This window comes from Euwallacea fornicatus, chromosome 5, assembly GCF_040115645.1.
Source record: "Euwallacea fornicatus isolate EFF26 chromosome 5, ASM4011564v1, whole genome shotgun sequence".
Taxonomy (NCBI): Eukaryota; Metazoa; Arthropoda; class Insecta; order Coleoptera; family Curculionidae; genus Euwallacea; species Euwallacea fornicatus.
In genome coordinates, this window is record NC_089545.1 from 1,353,301 (window position 1) to 1,377,180 (window position 23,880).

General features: G+C 38.9%; 1 protein-coding gene and 1 long non-coding RNA gene across 3 annotated transcripts in view; one reads left to right on the plus strand and one right to left on the minus strand.

Moving 5' to 3' along the window:
* RhoGEF3 (Rho guanine nucleotide exchange factor 3) overlaps nucleotides 1–23,880 on the plus strand; it is a 104,432-nt gene that overhangs the window by 21,022 nt on the left and 59,530 nt on the right. Inside the window, exons 4-6 of one of the 2 annotated variants that reach the window (XM_066282253.1) lie at nucleotides 3,921–4,108; nucleotides 19,087–19,228; nucleotides 19,286–19,446. In XM_066282253.1, coding sequence (XP_066138350.1) covers nucleotides 3,921–4,108; nucleotides 19,087–19,228; nucleotides 19,286–19,446 — 491 coding nt within the window. Of the gene's footprint in view, nucleotides 1–3,920; nucleotides 4,109–5,976; nucleotides 6,214–19,086; nucleotides 19,229–19,285; nucleotides 19,447–23,880 lie in introns of those variants that run through there. The other variant, XM_066282254.1, reaches the window with a different exon arrangement.
* Nucleotides 11,839–12,285, minus strand: LOC136339213 (uncharacterized). Its single transcript, XR_010732096.1, has 3 exons — nucleotides 12,217–12,285; nucleotides 12,014–12,136; nucleotides 11,839–11,897 (listed from the first exon to the last, which is right to left on the minus strand). It is a non-coding gene; the product is annotated as an uncharacterized lncRNA (long non-coding RNA).

Genomic DNA, 23,880 nt, shown 5'->3' on the forward strand with positions numbered 1-23,880 from the left:
CAAGTCGAGACTGCCTAATTGAGTTTGTATCGGATTAGTGGAAATTTTTCGGTCGCGCTCGATTGAGTCTAATGTTCGTCATAAAAGAGTTATTAAAGGAAATTCCAGTGAAATGGACGAGGGTCAATCGCCAAGCGCATGGTACGTACTGCTGGTCCATTTTTTGTACGTTTGAGATCGGAATCTCTAACAAATTTCAGCGAAAACATTTCGAATATTAGCAAGAGGGTCTCGGACTTTTCGACTGAGTTCAATTTCCTTGGCAACACATTTATTTCACGTTTCGTTAGGCCCCATATAGTCTTTCCATTGGCCGTTTTTGGTCCATAAATTTTTATAAAATCGATAACAAGAAACTTGTCAGGGCGTAAATTGAACGCAAAATAATCGCAATAAACTATTACGGATTCGAAGAAAATTACTTTAAGGGGTTTTTATAGCGGCCCAGGAATATGAGTATTTTTTATCAGGATTTATCGGGAGTACGCTTTTCTTCTGGAGACTTCTTGGAGGCCTCAACAAAAGCCACGAGGATGGTTTTAAGCGCCATTCAATACAAAACGATACGATTGATCTGTTAAGAATTCATTAACACATAGTTCCAAATTTCCCTAGAAAATAAAGCAACGCTTCCCTTTAATTCGGAGGTTCTGGGAGGTCGCGCCAAATGTCTCAGAAGATCCGAAAATTCCCTGGCAAAGCTCAAATTTGAACCTCGTTGGCATTTCTTAGGGGTGATGTGGAGTCGCGGCGAGGGTCTACAGCCATATGTTGACATAATCCATAAATCCTTCTAAAGATGCCCGACCAATAAAACCTTCGAGTCTGTCCATGATGGAAACCATCCTCTCAGTTCAATAAGTCTCACAGCCAACGAAATTGAGTGAAATATACTAAATGACCATTTAAACTAGCTGATCTCCAGAAACGGCACGATTTCCTGGATATAGGAAGAACACCCAAATTTCTATTACTCAATTTTTATTTTCCCTCGCTTTCACGTAAAATAATATATCGCTTTCCTTATGAACTCTACAGAATGAGCGCTTTCGGGGACTTCCAGATCGGTTATTCACAGAGGAGATCTTCTGCCCCTGTTTTTTGAACATTTTGGACACTGAAGTAGGGATTTGGGGAATGTAACCGGCGATTTGATACACGTCAGTGATTTGATACGCAAACATATCATATTGTGTCACTCAGCGTTGGGAAAAATATCGTTCTCTTAATTATCGCAGACCCATCTCCAGAATGTTGCTCACGCGCTCCAGATTAGTCCAGGTTAATTATATTTTTCTACATCTCGTTTTCCCGGACGAAAACAATTCCACAGGGACCGAACATCAAGAGAGCCGCCACTAAGTTGCCATAAAACACACTTTGCTCTGCGGCATCAGTTGCGTTAGTGAATAATTCTGGAAAAAATTGGCACAACAAAGGAGCAACCTCAGAGCTCGCTTTCACGGGACAATGCCTAAGGGTGCTTTATCTTCTGGGGCCTTTAATAAAACGACGCAAAACGCTTCAATAAATTCAGTTGCAAAATTGTGCTGCTGTGCCACGTAGCTGCAGCCGTAGTGCTGACAATGCTGACGTAGCATCACTTCCAGCGCCTAGACTAAGTTGTTAGACAGCGTCGCACTTGGGAGAATTCAATTCGTAATTGTAGGTTAATTAAATTCTTTTGTTCGCTTGCGACACTTTATCAGGAGGTCATCTTTGTCGCACAACATAGAGAACATGACCCCTTAACTTTTGGAATCACGCCTCGGATTATTGAACGTCTCTATCTCCCATCCGACTAATTAATTTTTTTATTAAATAACTGAGATTACCTGACACCGTCTTCTAAGATAAATCACCATTTTATTATTGATAATTTTAGCGGTAATTTATTCAACGATTGACTGCTAGAACGAACTTTTTTCCCTTTTAAATTTAATCTCCATGAAAATTTCCATTTGACGCAAACTTTTTGGTTATGACTTCCATTCAAATTCCATCTAGTTCTTATTCCCCACTGACTCTCTTGTACCCTACAAGTATGATAATAGCATTACTATGTGAAAGTAACAAACCCAGCTTTTTGATTTTTGATTTATGGCCCACATGAACTGGTCCTTTAGATTTAAAACAATTTCTGAACTTCCAGAAAGCTTTTTTCAATCCTAATACGACTTTTTGGCTTGAAACACACTCGACTAATAGGAAAAGAAAATAAGGTGAACATTTTTCTGCAAGTAATAAATTAAGCGTGCCATGTGTTAATACCGATTACGTGAGCGGCTCAGCATTCAGAACTTGCTATTCACCATGTTTTGTGCCATTCACTGGTCCAGACTGGATTTATTCGCTTCATTTATTATGCCATCCAGCCGTGAAGTAAGACTAATTTCTAGTTTTCAGAACTAACCATTCCTTACAAGTAAACTAACTCACTAACACACGAGTCATTTATTAGAGTTGTGTAAATAGCATTTTTTTTGTTGTTCCTTTTTGCTTAATTCTGAAAGCTTTTGCTAGCTCTTTGATAACTTAGGCTGGAAAAGAGTTCTGACCTCCATCTTTGGAAGATTTTTGATTCGGATATCTGTCCAAATCAGGAACGCTTAGTGCACCCTATTCTCCGAGTCTACCGAGTGGGGTCCTACTTTTAGCTTGCCAGGCCAGTAAGCAGTTTTTCCAGGGAACTCTTTGTTTGGATTTGTTACTGCCGATTTTAGTCAAATCTTAATTATTTTAATAATTTGTTATTTGTACCAAATGCGAAGCAAATTTCTTGGAAAAATTAATCGATTATTGTCATATAAAACTTCCTTTTGTTGCCTTCGCAATCAATTTTCTAAGTCGTTCTGAGTTCCGCAGCGGGATCAATCACCACGTTTGGCTATAATCTGGGTTGAGCACACTATGATTCAACACTTATGACCGCCATTATTCTTGTTCTAGTTGGCTAACTTGCAGTGAAACTTAAATGCATCCCACCAACGGCTTAATTCCTGTCCATTCTAGAACTCATTCTAGACATTATCAACTCTATGAGAAATATTAATTATTCTCCTAACTCATTTTAATCAATATAATTACATTACTGAAGAAGTACCAGCCATTTTTTAAAAACTTAACGAGATATTTTACGCGATATAGTGAAAATTGAACATTTCATTATGAGCCCGGGAAATAAAATTTTCCCGTGCGCGCGTGACAAATTCAATTCGATCATGGAAGCACGGAAGGGATACTTTTTTATTATTAGACCATGAATAAAATATAACTTCCTCAAATGAAACTAAAATATTTAATTCGGAACAAAACAATGTAGCATTAATCATATACAAAAAAAAGAGTTTCCGCTGAACTTGACGTGAGTGCTACAAGCTGTATTGGTATGAATATTGAACCCGATGGAACGTAGCTCACTAGCACTGGAAAGATATGGACTATGTGGACTACAGAAGTGGTTTTTAAATCAGGAAGTCCCCAACTCCTTCCACCAGCATCGACGTTCCAAAGATCGCCTTCCTTAAACCGTGTCTTATGTAAAACTCAGGATCTTGAAGATTTCCTCATACTCTGTTCGACAATTTATGGTGTAACACCACTGATTACGCGGAACCCAATATATTGATCTTGGTGTTAACATTCCGATAAGAAGCAAATGATCCCTAAAAATATAGGGCGAACGAGGGGGTTACAGGAGCACCGTGTAATGTCTCTGCTATCGTTTCTGTATCGCCGCTATTAAATATATTGCAGTCCGCATTGCGTCTCTATATCGTCCGTTTCTAACTAAATTTTGCCTGACCCTGAACGATTTACCAACGTTACGATATTTCCAGCCATGATTTCCCTCTATATTACTTTTCCGGGCAAAGTGCCATCATCTTCCAAAGAATTAATAAAGATTTCCTTCATTCCAGAGAAGTGTGGACAGTGCGATTGAGGCTCCGAACAAGATAACCCCACACGGTAGACAATCTTCCATGATTAATGACGCAAGCAAAAAGTGGGTCTATAGCGTAGACGCAGCCCTTCGGCAAAACTCTATGCCGAAAGTTTCATCGAGGGTGAGTCCCTCGTCTAATGAAAATCAATCTTCCACTAATAGGTAAGTTATTAATAAGCCCCGTGTTATTAGCGTTAAGCTCGCCCATACGCCTCTTCTGGGCTTGTCCGGAAAACTAAACGAATCATCGTTTGAATATCACCGAATTCATACGGACGGAGCAAAGGTCACCGACTTCATTCCATTTAATCGAATTAGCTGATGAACTGTTCACGTTTTGCTGAACTGGACACATGCAAACTTCCAGCATCCAGCCTGGATCATTCTGTCAGAACGAAAATAGAGCGTCCACCTTCTGGAACATTGCGAACGAATTTAATTTCCAAATTGTATAAAAGCCAATATTGTTCGAGGTTGACTCGCTGTATGCTGAAGTTGGCCCATTTTACTTTCGATTCAAAAGCATAGAGATAGGACAGAAAGGGATTTGACAGCTCAACAGCTCAACCCTTTCCAGCCTGTCGACCCAAACGGTCTGTTTGAATTCATCAAGAGATATCTGATGTTCGAATTTAATATAAAGGAAGTTTATGCTAAATGGACTAAAATGGGAATAATATGTATTGCAATTCAGAGAGTTACAGTGCTGGCGTAATTTCCAAGCAAGAGTGAAAGGTTCAAAAAACAGTTTTTGAGTAGTTAAGGGCATTATTTTGTTGAGTCCTAAAAATGAAAAATGCCAAGAATTTTAATGAAATTTGAGGAAAGAAGTTCGCACAATAAGCTATTAAAATTTTATTCACGTAATAAAGTAAATTTTCCTAAAAGTTGGGAGGGAGAGGGTGGATAATTCTATCGTAACCATATATTTTACATGGCTTAGCATTTTGTTTCTCGGAAAAGAATATTGATTCGCTTGGGTGAACTGCCTGCAAATTTAGATTTCAGAGTCTCCAGTAAAGAGTTTCGTGTTTATTATTCACCAAAAAGGGACAAAGGTGGGCTTTTCTTTAGTGAGTGTGTTGCCGCGTTATTTATGGCCGCGCCATATAGTTCAACGCTGAGGCTGGTTCTCTCGACTAAAATTCCGGTTTCAATTATTGCGCGCACCGCTCGGAAAAATGTATTTGGGAGGTATGTGGTACGCCGTGGTGCATACCAGTGAGGTCACGCGAAGACGCAAGAAAGACAGGTAGGGCAAAAATAAATGTTGTTATTTGCGAAAATAACCTACAAACCATCCCCAGTTTCACCGTAACTTCCCGCTTTCGGAAATACGTTCTATACGTTTGAGGTGGATTTTCCGTTTTTTCTTTTATTATGTTTCCGCAGGGATCGTTGGAGCGGCGAACTATTCTCAGTTAAAACTAACTGAGAAAAAGATTTTCCCTTTCTTAAGGGCTCGGATGGAAGCCCTTGTTAGTATTTGGACCGATATCATCTTCAGACCCTAGGAAAAATGAGTGGGAACGAACGCGAAAATTAACCGTCGACTAAAACGTATGGGCAATGACTATTTTAAATGTGTGAAACGCCCTGAAGTCGCTGGGAATGATCGTTTGTCAACTTCTTGATTTAACGCAAGGTATCGGCTTCCACAATACGTGTCCGCCGTTACCGGACACCCCGTATACGACCAGCAAAACTTGCACAACCACCAACTTTCCACTTACACTCCAACATCCCCCTTTTGGGGGCCATCGATTCTCTTAACCCAAACGCGATGGATCTAATTTCGAACCACCCGTGTCATTTTTTTTTTCTTTATTTCATGCAGTTAGTTGCGGCAAACGCTCTCCGTAACCGCAACTCCCTGTACGTCCTGCTGAAATATGCTCTCTCCTTTGTCTCCCCTATCAGTTTCAGCAGAAATAAAACACGCGAAACGCCGCTAACCGAACCTCCGGTTAGGTGGTTCGCGTCCTTCGGTTGTCTCCTTCTTGCAGCAGCAGCTTTGGTCTCGCCTGCTGCAGGAGTCAGTCTCGGCGCGAATTCCGATCGATCCGATGGTATCATGGGTGAACTTGTGCCTGGGAGATTATAATACAGTGCGATTACGAAAGAAACACGCCGACGATTATCTGATTCGATTAGGTAGTCGGATTATATTCTGCGAGGTTCTGCCGGGGCGCCCGCGAATGCCAATAGACTCCCGATTTCGTTAGCGTCGACATGCAGAAAGGAAATGTGAAAACACACGCATACAGGCAGGTTTCTTAGATATTCATCATATCCGTTAATCAATCCCTTGAAAGAATACATGGGGATGGAATTTTTCGATGGTGGGACGCGCTTGTGTTCGCCTCCAAATGTTAGATTTCCGTTGCCAAAGGGAATACGCAGGGTTCCCGGTTGTTTGCACCAGGATTCGTCCAATTTGTAGGGGTCATTTTAAAAAATGCGCTCACGCCAAAATATCCATACAGGGTGATTCTCGCGGCAACGGGCACAGATTAGAAGTACGTGAAACACTATTGATCTAAGCAAGGATAGTTTTTAAAGGGCTGTAAATCATAATCTTACTTCTTCAATACACTCACTTTCATGTGAAATGTACCACCCAGCAGAAACAATTAGGTCTTGTAATTTCAGCTAAATAATGCTTCGCAAGACAGGATCAAACGATCAGAGTTTCAGTAAAAAAAAACATAATTTATTAATTGAAATGTTAATAATGACGTTGCCTCGTGCAGCAATGCAAGCATGTACTCTTCGCGGCGTGCTTTGCAACAAATAATCAATACCTTTCTGGGGGGGATTTCAGTCCATGCTACCTCGAGATGGTGTCGTAGGTCCTCCAAGCTGTTTGGAGCCCTCAATAAATTTCGAAGACGGAGACGCGCCATCTCCCAAACATGTTCGATGGGTGATAGGCCCGGTGAGCGTGCGGGCCAAGGCGGCAATTCCGATTGTGCCTGTGCCAGCTACTTGCGAGCAATGTTCGCAATATGCGGCCTTGCACTATTCTGCTGGAAAATGCCATTTGGTAAAGTCCGCACGAACGGTGCTAATACTGGCCCAAGGAAATTGCCAGCGCAGCATACATTTAATAAAAAAATCTAGAAGGTCGATGACAAAAAAATCATCGGGGTTCTTTCTTTTCTACCGAAACTATGCTGATACGCTATCGTGGAGCGTTATTTTGCCGAAATTACAAGACTTAATTGTTATTATTGCTGGGCGGTGCGTTTCGTACGAAACCGAGCATACACGACGTGGCCACTTGGGCCCTGTGCGGAGTCTTTACGGGCACTGAATCCAAAGCTAAAACTCAGCTAATAAGGGAAACGCCTGATTTCTTCAGTACTAACTTCGTTAAATTTCAGCCTCGCCGATCTTGTCAGATTCCAAAACTTACAAATGCATGGAAATTAATAATTAAATTCCTTTATATTCACACCCTCGACTACGTTGTAAGTAGCTTCCAACTTGAGGCAGATATATCAGTGTTGTAAGGTGTTATGAATATTTACCAGAGATGTTTCTTAGCTTTTGATTGGAGTTAAATTCACCCTCCGTGCATATCTGAGCGTATTGTTACCTCATGTAAAATACAAAGAGAAGTGAGAAAAGTCGCTCGCACTTACACTGCGGCAGAACGTCTTTCAGTAAATAGCGCGTATGTAGCAACAAGTAGAACAACCTGAGTAATTACCACTATATCATAATTGAGCTGGTTAATTAGTTACGCGGAGTTACGTAACGTCGTATCCATCTGTCTCGTCTTTAAGCCGGCCAACGCACTGATACGTACATAATCGTTATTGCATTAAACACATAAAGAAAGAAGAAAGTATTGGCAGGTTTTGTTTTTGTCGGGTCCTGTTTCGTACCTACAAGAGAAAATGCCCAGTCAAGCCGCGAACAATCTGAAAATCCACTTACGGAAAAGTATTCGGAAGACCGTTTCTATAACTTTTACTATCACTTTGCGGTAAATACGTTTGTTGTGCCGCTAAAGATTGATATTGATACTCACTTTTGCTCTTAGTCAATTCGTTAGGTGGAAAAACCTGAAATCCGAGCGTGAAAAGGGTCCTTTAAGATACAATTTCACGGAAGCGAATGCACGCGTTATCGATATTTTAGTCGATAGATCATCATTTACATGAATAGTACTACAAGGCTGCGCCCCAAATGTTACGAAATGGGGTTTAGAAACCAGTTATGCGGAATATTATTAATCTGGATTATTTCACTGAACGCACAATACATGCGCATATTTAACGAGCGTTTACTGATGAGTTTTATTTGAAAAAGTTCGGGAATAAATAACTTGAACAAACCAAATGGGATGTTTAAATTTCGGATGCTATTTTAGCAAACAAACCTATGATAATAACGTTTTCATTGTTTAACTTAACGAAGGCGAAGCCAAACCGACAATTTGATTTCACACAATCCATATTAATTATCTAATTAAACTTTCGATATAAATATTATTTTTGCCTGCAAAACTACAACATTTTTGTACATTCAATAAAAATTGTCGCAATATTTACAAAAATTCTCACATATTTTGTGTGTCACATTCCGAACGATTTTGTCCGCTGGGCGTGGCAGCTGCTATTAGGTTATTCATCAGCTCTTTGCTCATTCAAGGTTGGAATTCGTGAATATTAAGAAACACCGCTGCCTTAGGCACCAACTTACACACACCGTCAAAAGACTTGGACCCCCTGTATAGGCGATCTTTAAAGTTCACTTATTCGGTTGCATTATATAATGGGAGAACGATTGTTAGTTTGAAAAAAAAATTATAACAAACGTTAAGATAAAGATGATGTTGGACAATTGGATTTTACATGCGAATATGGTGGTGGTATGTTTTGCGAAGGAACCTACAACTCTTTCTATATTATAATGCCAAGACGTGAAATTAGTGACTCTAATGGGGCAACGATAGTTGCCTAGTGTCACGCTGGACATTCAAACCATCAAATTTCTGAAATATTGGGCATTCCGAGGTCTTCGGTTGGGCGAACCGTCCATAGGCGCCAACAAGCAACCGACCGCAGTTCGACGAAGACCACGTGGTGGGCGCCAATATTGGGTGCAATCTACGCGAAGGCACCGAAACGCTACAATTCCAGCCTTTCAGGTTCAACGGACATTCCGGATTGCCACATCAACTTCTACAGTTGGCGGAACACTCCATAGAGCAAATCTACGCGCGAGAAGACCATTAAAACTGCCCAGGCTTCGTCCACGACGCAGAACTGTCCGCTTACAGCGGACGAGGCAGTATCGGGGTTGACCTTTACGGCAATGGCGATGGGTGTTATTAACCGATGAATCCAGATTTGGATCGGTAAGCGCTGATAACCGGAAAAGGGTGTGCAGAGATCGCCAAGAAAGATTAAATTATTATCTGGAAGTTGCTCCGTACAATGGCCGGACGATTACGTTTTGAGGTGGAATAATGTGCAATCGTCGCGGAGCATTAATTCCTATAAATGAAAACATGACAACTCAAGTTTATATGGAAAATGTCGTCTGGCCAATTATCCATGCTCTGCGCGGCGAATTGGGGGCCAACGCAAGGAAAGTCCAAGAGGGACTTGAGCAGAGGCAAATTACTCAATTAAATTGGCCTGCGAACTCCCCAGACATGAATCCCGTTGAAAACATGTGGGATTCTGTGGCTAGAACGATTGGCAGTCGAATTCATCCACCACAAGATGTTGACGAGTTAGCTGCAGCTGCACGAGAAGAATGGAACAACATCCCCCAGGAAATTGTAAACATGTTGATTGTTTTGATGCGTAGACGCGTCAATGCGTTGTTCGATGCTAAATTTTAATAATTAAAAACTGATCATTAAATTGTTTCGTACTTCCATAAGAAATGTTTCATAAAGTTTTGTCGTTAATAAAGTATCCTTAGAAAACGTATAATTCTACAAAAGAATTTTTTCAATAGGTTAAACTTTTTCTAAGAGATTTTTTAAAAAAGAAAAGTTTTTCAGTATAATATATTTAAATTGAAAAACAAAATTAACAGTATAAAACAGGGTAGTTGCACAATAATTAGGGGGTCCAAAGCTTTTCACGGCGTGTGTAGAAAATCATCTCGCTATAAACTAACAATCGTTTGTTTCCTTTCTTCGGAGCTTCGAGGGCAATTTTCTCATCGATTTTCGCTTACTCAGCCACAATATTCGGGCTTTTTTTATCACCTCCCTGTGAAAATTTGTCGGTGCATATACACAGGTCACGTCGTGCTCGTAAATGACTCCATTGGAATAAAATGCCCGTTACATAGATTTATAGAAAGATTCGGGTAAAGAGCAAAAGCTAAAGTATTAAAATGGATCTATTATTGGACTGGGTGCCGGTATTGAAAAGCGATAAACGAGAATTAAATGCTGAGGGTCGTATAACTTGCCCGAGAGTAGCGGAATAAGTAAAAGTATTTCGATCAATATGGTAATAGACATGCGTTTCGAACACGTGGAATTTTTACTTAAAAAGCAGTTACTGAATATATCATTTAATGTATTTCTTTGGAGCCCCATTCTCTTGGGCCACACTGTTTAACGAAAAACCAAAAAAAAAAAAAACAATTCCCAAGATCGTTAAGGTTCTCCGCGCACTTTCGGCCAAAAAAACTTGATAGTCTTTTAAGGGTCTAATTAAGCTTTATAATACATGATGAGTCGCAATGAAATGTCCGAATTTAATCCAAAATAACCTGTAATTAACTTCGCATTTTTAGCAGTTATAAAATAACGGACATGTTGACAAAATCTCAAATTACTTTCTCATTGGTGATAACGCCAAATTGATGAAAACAAATTAACAGTTGAGTTATCGGCGCAATAAATGGCTGGTTTTAACCGGGCAGAACTAACGAATTTAACCTCAAACGATTGGTAAATAACTGCGTATTTTTGTCAGCAATAACGGAGAACTTAAACAAATGTTTTTCAGCCAAAAGTATTCCCTTCGGTGCTTGCCCGAAGCTGAATTATAAGAAGCTCCTAGGGGTGCGTTAAAGCTCGCTTTAAACATGCGTTATAATCGCAACGGACTTCAGCCCCAAACAACTCGTAAATGTCTGTAAATTTTTTTTTTTAATCTAAAATGACTGGGACGAGTTGCTGAAAATCGCGAAAGACTCACTTTTATGCTTGCATTAAATTGAATTTTAAAACTTTAAAGAGAATGGTTCATCAAAAAAACGAAATGGCACTAAAAAGAACTAAAAAAAAACTAGAAAAATTTAGATAATAAAATTAAGACAAAACTTAAGAAAAAAACTTTAAAGAAAACTAAAAAATCTTGTAATTCAAGTTGATGTAGTCGAGAGTAGGTGGACGGCCAGAATCAAAAGCATTGTGCAAAATAACCAAATTTTAGTACGTTCTAGAGTAATCTACCTTGAGTAAGCTAACTTAAACGACTCTGCATTTAATTCCGTTAACCGCCACTGCAAAGACCCGAACGAGATCCTCCCTTCAAATCATACGCCAAATCCCTGACGACCGTTTCCCGTTCGTATAAGAGCACTTGCCCATGGCCGGTTTAAGGGTAAGAGTGTTTTTGCTCACAATATATTTCACTTTTGACAGCTTCGCCTTCTAACCCTGACTACAAGAAGATAGAGTTTAAGGATTTATTAGAGCCACGTCCTTGATTTATATCCTTGAAGTCATAAAAACTAAGTTTAGTGAAAGTTCAAAATAGAGCCGATCTAGGATCAGATTACTGAGATTTGATGAAATTTTTCGGCTCTTCTCTCCTTGAGGGGATTAGTTTATTGATTTACTTAAGTTACAGGGGTGGCATTGCGCACACGCTGGATGAAAATTCGGCAGATGTTGCTTGAGAAGGAGGCGGGGACTGTAGTTCTAGACCTGGGATGTCTAAATGCAGTTTTTCCCAAATATCTAAAAAGAGCGAGATTAGAAAAGGGAGTTCTGTACGTTAAGATACCGGAAATTGCAAGATGTGCTACTCGATTAAAGCCCGGAGCTCTTCAATTTTCATATATGGTTAAAATCACGTAACGTTTGATGCACGTCACAGGTTTCATATCAGCAGTGATGTCACATCTTTTCAAAATTAATATGCAGCAGGGACTCCACAAGTTCCTTACGCCGGCTGGTTAAAAACTGGGGCACTATACCTATAATATAATAATAATAATAATAATAATAATAATAATAATAATAATAATAATAATAATAATAATAATAACAACAACACCGATACTAAACAACCAGGAGCACTATTTTAGTTCACAAAAGAACAAATTTTTGCCGCCAAAGATTGAACCAAAACGTCAAGAAATGACGCAACAGCCCTGCAAAAAATAGGGTTATGTTTAGGCATTCGAATGTATCTTTATCCTTTTTTATCATATGAAATTTATATGACTTTTCATTTTACGTAAGGCGCTTTTCAATAGTCACATTTTGCGACGTGGATAAGAAGTTATGTAACTTGAACCCTCCATGGTCTTCCACTTCATCCTCGTCGTGAATTCGTATCCCTCGCTTCAACCATCGGGATACCGCTCGTTTTCCATTTTTTTCGGGTCGTCTCTCAGTTCCTTCAGCGACCTTACATCTTATTATTATGCCGTTATTACTTGGGCTATTATTAGTTTTAACAAGGAAAAAATAGTTTGATTTATGCCTCGTATAGTTTATAGGTAATTGCAATTTATAGTTAATAAAATTGTCGAGCTTCGTGCACTTTGCACGTGAATGTGAATGCTAAAATCGAACCCAAAGAAATTCTTTCAGTTTCAAGGCGAGTGTCTTAATCCTGTTTTGTCGTAAACACAAGGCGAGCATCTACAGAAATGTGAAAATCGCGCGTGCTCTCATGTAGTTTCACTATGAACAAATGCATATAAGATGCTAATAAGTGCAGAATTGGCGGTTTGCAATTTGCGGTAATTAAAATATGTATATGGGCTTTTGGCACCCACGTTGAGTGCCATGAGATCAATGTGACAAATTTTTTGTCCGCCCACCTTTCACTACTTCGCGTTATCGATGTAGTGACGTAGCCTTTCTCTCTTCGCAGCGCTCGATTTCATAAATGGCAAACTCCTCACAGATAAATTTCACTAATCTAATAAAAATTTCGACATTATTCTTAAATATTCCTATAACTTTTCCGGTACCTCCTGAAAATTTCATTCCAGCCAGGTGCTCAAGTTCGCATCCGAAGTTATCTCAGTTCGCAAGTAATTTCTTAACTTATAGCAAGTTAATTTCGCATGGAGGACTCTGTCTGATGTTGACAACTCACTTTGAGTATTTCCCCATTTTTCTTTGTGGAATTTCGTATGATAATCGAAGAAAATAATTTTATTGTATTGTTAGCTTCATGCGTCAGTTGGCACTAAATAACACTGAATGGGGAGCAGTTGATTTGAGCGAGATTTCGATGTAGGCAAACGCCGAAGTGTCTCTTTTTAGCAATATTATAAAAATTGTGGAGCAGATTTCCTTTTAACCGAGAAACCTCAGGAGAATTACTTTAGGGCAGTCTATACCAGCAAAATTTCAATGAATCTGGTTCTGAGCGTCTGGTCAGTACGTGCAGTTTTGCCACCATTCCTGCAAAATGCTGCAAGACTGGTCAAGCAGCGTGATGCGTGTAGACAGAGATCCTGATGTTTGCCAAACTAGCAAATTCCATAGGTCAGAAATTACGTTTTTACAGATCATCAAGTTTCTTATTTATACGGACTATTACGCTGTCCAATATTTGATGAGACATCAAAGAACTAATTAGTGCTCGAGCAACAAGTTGATGCCATCTGTCGAAAAAGTACGATTTCAATATCGCCCACAGACTTGAAAGGTCAACGCAGTACGTTGATGGTCTGTTAAGCAAAGGCTCAACGTCGCCTCCATGCGCTCTATGTTCCTGCGCAAACAGGTTTCTTTTGGCTCTGAACTACTGAGCCACATTAGTGCTTATTTTACGCGATTTAAAGTAAAATTGCTGTAAATTGGGGGTCCCTAAAAGTGCGTTGTTATGCGGAAGAATTGATAGAGGAGCTGAGACCGCCAAATGAAGATACGCAATAGAACGTTAAAGGCAATATTGGTTGTATGAAGAGTGCATCGAACGTAATTGAAGCTGAATGGAGGCACAACCAATGTGCAGTGCATCTTCCATTATTGGAAGTACTGCTGTATGATGCACGCACAAAAGGACGAAGGACGAGCCAGTAATCGGTCAAAATTTATCGATTTTTTTTCTCTCCCCTTAGAGGATGAGTATGGCAGTGGTGGCCTAACTAGAAATCCCCCACCATTACATGCTTCTCTGTAACATATAGTTCGCTCGTGGCTCAGCTATGTAAATCTACTCAATTTTAGCAATATTCACAATTTCCTAGATGAAAATCGATTATGTTCCTTGAGACAATTTTCCTGATGAATCTAATTTAGATTCGCGATACTACGCGTGGGCCAAAACCTCAATAACCCACTTTGTATGGTTATTTTAGCTACATGAAACTAAACCTAAATAATACCAGGACGTAGCGCGAAACAATGCAATCAAATGAGAAGTTCAAATCAAGATGTTCCTGAAAATGATTTCAATACCGAACTCCACCGGAATTCTTCCCACGTTTCAATGATAAAATTTAAATCTCAGCTGAAAGCTGAAACTTTCATGTATAAAAGAAACGATAAAGGAAGGTGTTGTTGAGTTCGTCTGCCTATGGCGAAATGAATTTTTTCAGGCTCCTCTGTTTCCATGAATGAAATATTGATGCTATCTCAGTTTTAAATTATTTTTTCGCATTTTGCAATCACTTTGTCAATTAAAGGCGAACTTTATTGAAACGATTTTAATAAACAATCTGAAGAGGAGGTGGCTCTTGAGGGCGCTTTTGCAACCTCAAGGAAAGCGTCTGGAACAAACTCTTCTTTTGTCCCCTTCAATGTTAAACCGAGATTATCTTCCATTAAACGGACTGTATGGGGCAGCCTGGGTTATTTACTTAACAAAGGCACATCGACCGTTTTTCCGACACGGGGGTGTTTTTATTCAAATCTCGTTGAGGCCAAAGAGAATATATTGTGAAGGACAATGACATCCAACAACCTAATTCGTCAGGTGGAAAATCCGGCAGAGCAACTAGCACCAGTGGAAATATGGCTTAGAGACGTGCACCTTTGAATATTCATGACATTCATTTTTCCTCGCTGAAATATGGAGAAAGTGCTCTTTGTCTCAAGTTGTGTCAGCGACTTTAAGCTCAAGGCTAAATATTTTTGAGAAGAATCGCATAAATTCTCTTGTTCGAGAACTAGAGATCTAGAATGGATCCACTCACAAAGCAACCCTCAGGTATTGTTCGGTCGTCCTGTCTACAAACATGGAAACCGCTTGGCTAAATAATTCTGAAGGAACAAGATATCCGAACTTAGGGCTTTAGATTAATATTGGGGGACTCCAAAGGGCCGGCAATTCTTATCTGAACCGCTGAGCTAACAAAACAAGAATGCTCCCCCTTTAATCTTGTGAATTTCGGGTTTGTTTGAATAGTAGAAAGACGTGACGCTCGTCAGTAAAACAAGTGACCTACTTCCTTTGCACGGATGTTGGATTAAAAATACCAAAGATACAGCTGATCTCTTCTAGGTCCTGTCGGCCCACGATCTTATTCGCGGGTTAAATAAATATAAACCTTGAGTTTATTATATTGCTCGAGCAATACTTGCCTCGAAGTGCCTGCCTTGAGCACTTCTTATTGTTATACAGTATAGGTGACTTATTTCAGCATTTCCCTTTAATCGTAAAAGGGCGAAATTGCCCAGATACGCCTCTTCTTTTATTTCCCGGAGGGTGAGTGCCTTTTAAAAATAAAATGGCCCAAATAATGGAAATATGTCCTTCGTTCGTGAAGACTTGAGACGGTTCGGAAAGCTGACGAGTTTCTACATTGTTTTCTGACAAACTAATTAGCACCAAATTAGTTCTGCATTGGACAACAAGAATGGGCGTAAAGTTCAAACAGTCTTCGTTACAAGGGTTTGCAAATGGTTTTAATATTATCGATCTTTGAGGACGCCCTTTCCGAAGCTTGTAGATGCCGGTTATTAACGAACGTTGTATAGGAAGAAAAACAAAGTCAGCCTAACCGAAACTGAAGTGGTTACTGAAGGAAAGCATTTGAGTTCTGGCTAGTTCAGGTTAGTCAAAACAACACCTCTAAGCCGTACGAATGCAGCTTCCAGTCCATCTCTAAAACTGATTTCCATCTTTGACGAATGATTTTTTTTTTTTTTTGAAAAATTCTCCTTTGGCTCCTGTCGCCACTCTCAGGGACGCTATTCTTAGTGCTCCATTATTTCTTCGTTCTATTTTTAATAATTCCCAAGCAAGACAATTCCCGAGGAGCCCCAAAGCTTATGCCTCAAGGTAATCGGCTTATATATGCCATAAAATACCATCAAAAGAACCATCAATAAGAATCACGGGAGTTTTTACTGTGAATATTACGTAAAGAAAACCTTGTCAAGTTCTTCAACCCATGGTTGCACGCGTGTGTGCCTGTAGCCAAAATTTCTGTGGGCAATGAACCTCTTTACATACTGTGGGCAGCTATTACCTTTTACGCTAAAATCTCCTTGGTTTTAAGGAAACCCACGCAAACGCAAACGGTGGTTTAGTAGTCGTTTATACGAGCATCAAATAAAACCGAATTCATACTTTATCCTACATATTTCTGCCAGCTTGGCGGCTTTCCCTATTTTATGTGGCGTCAAAACGTCAACACTAAAAGTGCAAAAAACTGAGATGTTGTAAACCGTTTTTTCTTTTTTTTTTTGTATAAATATCAGCCCGTGCATGTACCCAAAGCGTTAGGAAATGCACAGCTTTGTGTAACAAGTGCGTGGGATTTTGCGGGGCGATCGAAGCGAAATATGACACGAGTCACAGAAATTCTAACGGGTTCTAATGAGTTTCACACATGTTTTGGAATGAACTGAAAAATAACTATATCAACACGGAGGAAGACGACGATGATGAAGGCGGGACTAATAACGCTATGCAGATGAGTGTCCTTTTGATGAGCTGCGGAAATTGCGACACGGTCCCTAAAACCTATAAAATCAGCCAGAGGAACTGAAGAGAAAATGGTAAAGAGCAATGTTACCGTACCGACTATGATATCTTTCCTTTTTTTTTCCTCTACTGTTGATAGCGATCCGGAGCATTTCGTGTCGATTGAGGCCTAGCTAATGTCGCTTCATCTCCTATTGCAGGAATATTTCGGAATTGTATGATTGAGTTATGGATAACGCAAGACAAATATTGGGAATTCATGAAGTTTGGGCCTCAGAATTTAAACTAAGTCTAATATCATCCGCCAGAATTACAAACCACGGTGCTGCTGATACGAATGCGAGAAGTGATGATTACTCATGTGTTATGATATTGACTTTGGCGCTACTGCTTGAATATTCAGAGTTGCCAGAATTGCGGTTTATGAATTGCATCGAAGCCGGACTGATCGATGCAGAGGCTATTCGGAGTGTTAACTAATAAACCTTGACTGCAATTTTTGTAGCAATTAAGTAGTTTCTCATGCCGGCAAACTTGCGAAGTTCCTTCGTTCTAAAAAAAAGCAAAACTGTACCGATTAATGGAAACAGGAACTTACATGCTCAATATATCCGATCAATTTAATCCCACCTGACATTTTTATACTTCTCACTTTAATAAAAGCACCAATTAGTTTTCCCTTACTGCTTCCATTAGTGGCAAAGTTTTAAATTAGTTTATCTTTTCAATACCAACACTAGTCGATTTTATTACCGGAATTTTTAAATGCATTTTTAATTATTGCTTTTTCAGAAAGCCTGGAGCTATCTGGAAAGTGCGAAACCTTATACAAGCAATTACTAGCTCAGTTTTCAAAGTTGGAAGCTAAAAGGCCGATGTTCCGTAAGATGAGCATGGAAAGAACCTTTAAAGAGAATAATAGCTGTAATGTGGTTTAGGTGTCGAGGATAAATCTTTATTTTCCACTTTTTTAAACCACATTTCCTGTGCATTTGATGCTTTACATTTATATTCGAATAAAACAGTTTGGAGGGGAAATTCTGGATTTTCACCTTTAGTGGCTTCGCTTGAACTTCGCCTTTTTTCTTACATCTCTTGGGTTCTGATTTAACATTTCAATCATCTCATCGTCATTGGTTTTCGAAGAAATTACTCTTGTCCATAAAAGTCCGTAAAAGACGTGTGGTTTTCATAAATTTCGGCGTAGGTAAATGTCGACCATTTCAGCCACCCTTTATTTCTGATTCTGCAGGCCCTTTGGCTAACTAGTTAAAAATGTCAGTGAATGGGTCTAATAAAAACCATCCCGTTTACAAAGATCGGGTCGACGATCCGCTGCCATAATCATCGAGACAGTTTTCTCCCAAGGTACCAGTTAAAATGAGTCATCATGGGAAAAAACTTGTAGATTTCGAGCAACTATCTCCGTCGAACTCACTTTTTCCGAGGAACTCCGCAGATCTGATCTCTGCTTGGTTACTTAGTGGTTTCTGTCGTGGATTCCTATACGAAAACAAAACCTGAAATACAGGAAAAAAGTTTTTATTTTTGCCCCAAACCTATTTGATCAACATCAATCAGTTCAGGTTAGAATTGATCAGTTCAACATCGCAACATTTTCTCTTCCACAATGGTATGTTTAAAATCTGACGTTTCTGTTGTCGGCAACCATCATCAACTTCATGACGATTGAACTGAAGCATCGCAAGCAGGAACAACTGATGTTGACTTATAACTTTAGCATTTCGCATTTTTCTTATCTTCAAACTAGAACCTCTCGACTACGAGAGATTTTATCAAACTTTCATATTTTCACAACAATAGCAGGTCTGACAGATAAGAAACTAATTTAAACTTTGTAAATAAGGCTGATGGCAGCGAAATCAAACCGCTGACTCAGGGAGTTATTACAAAAGTCCTCCAAGTTGCAGTGTCACGTGAGAAACTTCCTAAGAATGTGACTGTGAAGGCGTGACAATCTTGAAGAGTTTTGACCGCAAAATCATAGTGAAACTTCTTTTCTTGCAGAGGTCCAAACGTGTCAATTCTGCACTTGCGAAGCACCTCCGAACCTTGGGATAGAGGACCCCCAGTGCCATACTGCTCAGCTGCTCGGTCATACTTCGCTTCGTCTCGCAGTACCACCACAACTTCAAGTACCCCCTCGACGGTGAGAATGTGAAAAAGTCCAAAAATCAATTATTGAACATGCCGCATTATATTTCAGGGCCCTCCGTTGATGAAACACCAATCCCTAGGAAGCAGTACTGGCAGTAATCCTGCTTACAAATGGTCCAATTCTCCAAGCTTCCACTCCGGTTCCGAAGTGAATTCCCCGGGGATCTTTACCTTTAGCGGTTCGTACAACAGGGAGCTGTCTCCAGTGAGGTAAGCTTAGAGTTACGACACTTCGGTGCAATGCTAATTGTTAACCGCCCGCTCACTAATGAAACTCAAATAAGTTAATGCCGCCTGAAAACACATGGGCAAATCCAACGGAGTTTATGTAAACAAGTCTGCTCGCATTAGTAAAAGTGAGCATGAACTAAACGCTAAATTTAATGCTGCTCTGGATATCGGCGTAGTGTCATCTGACTATGACGCTGATTACAGTTTGAACATTTCATAACTCGATACGCTTTAATAAATCTGGATATTAGCCTGGTTTTGTCACTAGAAGAGCACATCATGGTTAGACTCAGTTAATGTTGTGTGCATCAGGATAACATTATGATGCATATCGGAAATTGCGACATTCGGGATAAACTCAGTTGCGAGGAATACCTGTTAGTCAGTTTGAAATTGCCTTTATCCAGCGTTTAAGTCATTTTTCATATGCGGAACGGTGCATTACCGCACTGCTAGCCGTTTGGTTATGAGCTGTACAACGACGGTTACTTTTGCTCTGTTGCATTGGCTGTCATTTGCAAACAATTTAAATGGCTAATTAGCACGTTCAGTGCGCACCGCGAAATGACTAACTTTATAAACGAACAGACATAGAATTTTTGATCAAATTTGAAAGTCGTTTATAGTACGGCGTAATCCATTCATAGTGAACTCGCACGTAATGGAAACTCGCATGTAACGGACTGATGTTCAAGTCCCAGATTAACCATGTTTATAAAATCATAACTAAACCCTCGGACAAGACGGACTCGTTTTTAATGGACTGTCGCTTCCAGTGAACAAACATTTTTCGTTTTGTTTATCCCGAACGAGATTTTTCGGAAATTCCCCCGTGCGATCGTTTCTGGTGCAGGTGTAAACAAGATTTTATTCCAGCTCGTCCTCCACAGTTCATCCGTGTATGTTACCCGGAACGCCTTATTTGCCTTTAAAATAAAAAAACAAACGACTGAAAGTGTAAAATGGGCATTTAAATTATCCACAAAACTGACAATAATAGATGATATTGCCAAAGATTTATCTCAATTGTTTGTGTGTTCATAAATCGGGTTAAAAAAGCCTATAGCGTCAAGTATTTGGGAGAATCGTGGAAAAATTCAAAATGATTAAAAGAGTAATGACCGAAACAAAAAAATACGATTGGCTTTACACTCCCGGGTTGACAAAAGGTTATTTAAGAGGTTTCAATAAAAAAAAAAGCGAATAATTTCCCAATAAATCGGTCAATGTTGCTAATGAAGGCAGGGGAATTTGGGAAAAATATGCGGCTAGTCAGACTCAGTAGATAAAAATATTACAGATGGGCGATTGGTCAATGTTTGGTCTCTGATAAGTAATTATTATACAGAAGAAAACGTATTTAACGCAGACGAAACAGGGATTTTTATAAAATGTTGCCAGATAAAGTACACATGTTAAAAGGTGAAAGGTGTAGGGGAGGAAATAAGTTTAAACAACGCATCACAGCCATGATTTGTGTTAATGCTTCTGAAACCGAGAAACGAAAATCACTCATTATAGGTAAACGAAAAGTGTTAAAATTTTCATTTTAAGCCTCAAGAATTTGATCTTCGGTATTTTAGGAATATTGCAAAATCCTGGGTATTTTAAAAACTTTTACAGCCTCCTCACTAACTACTTTTCCAACAACAAGGCACGGATGGCGTCGTCAATTTTTACAGATTATTTAAAAAAAAAGGACACTAAGAGCTTTGCAAAGAAAGAAGAAAACTATTATTGTTAGTTGATAATAGTTCAGCCCATCCGGACGTTACACTGCACAACATAAAGCTCGCTTTTTCTCCGCCCAATGTGACGTCCGTTTTACAGTCCATGAACCAAGTTATAATTTAGCGTCTAAAGCAAATTTAAAGAAAACAAATGTTGGTTAAACTTTTGAAGACTCAAGATAATACGGATATCAAAAATGTTACGATTTTAGACGTGATGAATTTATTAAGTCTAGCATGAGATGAGGTTTTTACACAAGCTCTCAGTAATTGTTTTCGTCGTTCCAACTTATCACAAACAACATCTTTTAACATGGAATTTGGCCCAGAGGATGTTATTCCATTGGCCTAATTAGTAAGAGAAAACAGTTGAATGAATTTAGTCAATTTTGATGATTTTGTATAGGTTGATAACAATGTTGTTGTAAGAAAGGGATTAGCTTATACGGACTTAGTAAATTAACTGCTTCAAGAAGAAGAAATCGAAGATATTGAAGATGATGATACCGAAGAAGAAACTGTCGTTACTACAAAAGAGACTTTTAATTGTGTACACACTTAACATTTCCTTCAATGAGAAGAAAGCAATGAGTCTCTTTTTAAATTATATAGAATTAAACTGCTTCCGCAGAAAATTTATATTGCAAAAATCTCTATTCAAAAGAATACAGCCGATTTTCTTGAGAAATAATTATGAATAATGTAAATTTCTATATATTAAATGTTTTTAAAAGGTTACCATAACGAACAAGTATCTTATTTCTGTTTAATTAGGCATTAAAACGCATTTTTTTCATAATTATGTATATAAATTGTTTGTCTTTTATAAGATGGACACTCCGGGTATAATGAACTAAATCTCTCGTCCCCTCAAGTCCATTATAAACGGATTATACTATACATACATATATACAGAGTGTTTCCTAACTACCTGTAAAAAATTTAAAGGCGTAATCCTCGACTGATTTTGAGTCAAAAATATCTAATAAACGTATAGCAATATGTCTTGTTTCCAAGATGTATCTTGGAAACAAGACATTTGCGGATATACGTTTATTAGATATTTTTGACTCAAAATCAGTCGAGGATTACGCCTCTAAATTTTTTACAGGTAGTTAGGAAACACCCTGTATAATAATCCGGATCTATTTTAACAAATGCTGAACCAAAAATGAGAAAATTTAAATACGTACATTCCGTGACGTACCGGTGCGTCTTGAGCACTCCTGCCATTCCCTTTATGGTGCAACGGTGCGACATGAGCACTAAAAATGTTAACAGAACAGTGGACAGATATGTCAAACCCATTTGTCAGCAGCGCTGCCAACCAAACTTTTGACAGTCTCAAAGTTGCTGCACAGTTTAAATTTATAGGTATTTTAGAATTTTTATTATGTGAGAGTTTGCTGAATTCGGGGTTGTTCTGCGACGCAAGATGGAAAGCCAAAAGTTTTGGTGGAAAATTACTGTTTCTCACTGATGAGAAAAATGATGATGATCAGAAAAATATACTTTTGAAAGTTTATTTAAAGTCGCAGCGTTCGTTTAACACAGCTGATCGACGTGAATGAAGCTTAAAATTTCCAGTAAAACGTGGGGTTCTTGATTTATTTCCTAAGGTGAACCCCATGATTTACTTTGAAAATTTATACCAGCAATTGGTCCCAATTAGCGAGTCTCCCAATAATCTTTTCAGAATTGTCGCAGAGGCGCAGGTTAGACCGGTGTGATCTTTGTTGTGTAATTTGACGATTTTTAACTGGATAATCTGAATACAGAGATTAAACTAACTCCTGATTTTATCCAGATTACTCCAAAATCTGAAGAAAATTTTGATTGTTTCTAATTTCGTATATTACCTCCAACTAAGGCATTGTTAGAGAAAAAGCCCTCAGCCCTCGAACTTAAGCTTCTTTGTTCAAATACGATCTAAATTTGTTCGGTTGTTCTTTGCAAGTACCTTTTCTCTGCGTCGATAAGAATTATAGCCCCGAGCCGGTTTCAAAGAAATGAGATTTTATCTCGGTTTTTGTTTGAATTTGCGTAGATCGGAGGTTTTTAAAGGGACAACTCCTTCGGAAAGCCCAAAAACCCCTTTTTTTATGGAAGTCGAAAATTAATGCTAAATTATTAAACTCCGACAAATCGTAATGAAATCGCCGACAGATGACGAAGTCGTTTTAGTTTTGAATTTTTTAGAGCGCAATTTCCCCTTTAGGGTTTAATAAGATTTTCTCCAAAATATTTACTTGCTTTAGCCATGCGAAACAACTTCATTCTGGTTTTATATCTCTTCTTTCCAATATACTTTTGCAAGTTAAATGCGGATTTTATAATATTTTTCCCTGGCGAGTATCGAATGCATTGCAAGATGCAGGGCTTATCTAGCTTACTCGCAAGTAAATTATTTCCTTGCTCTAATCCACTTCCCTATAGGTTGGAGGAGAGATGTTCTTAAGAGGAATTTGACGGTCTTTCTCCATTCACCAGTAATTTCCCAACGTACAAAAATCGTGTTTCCCCGTGATACCTGAGGACTTTTTCTTGTTTGAAACTTAATGATCGTCACACATCGAGTAATTATTGATTGATAATCTCCAAACGTTAATAATTTGCAATGTGGACGGAAAGTTTTAATATTTAATAACTGATGCTCCTCCGAATTGAAGTGACGTGCCCGTTT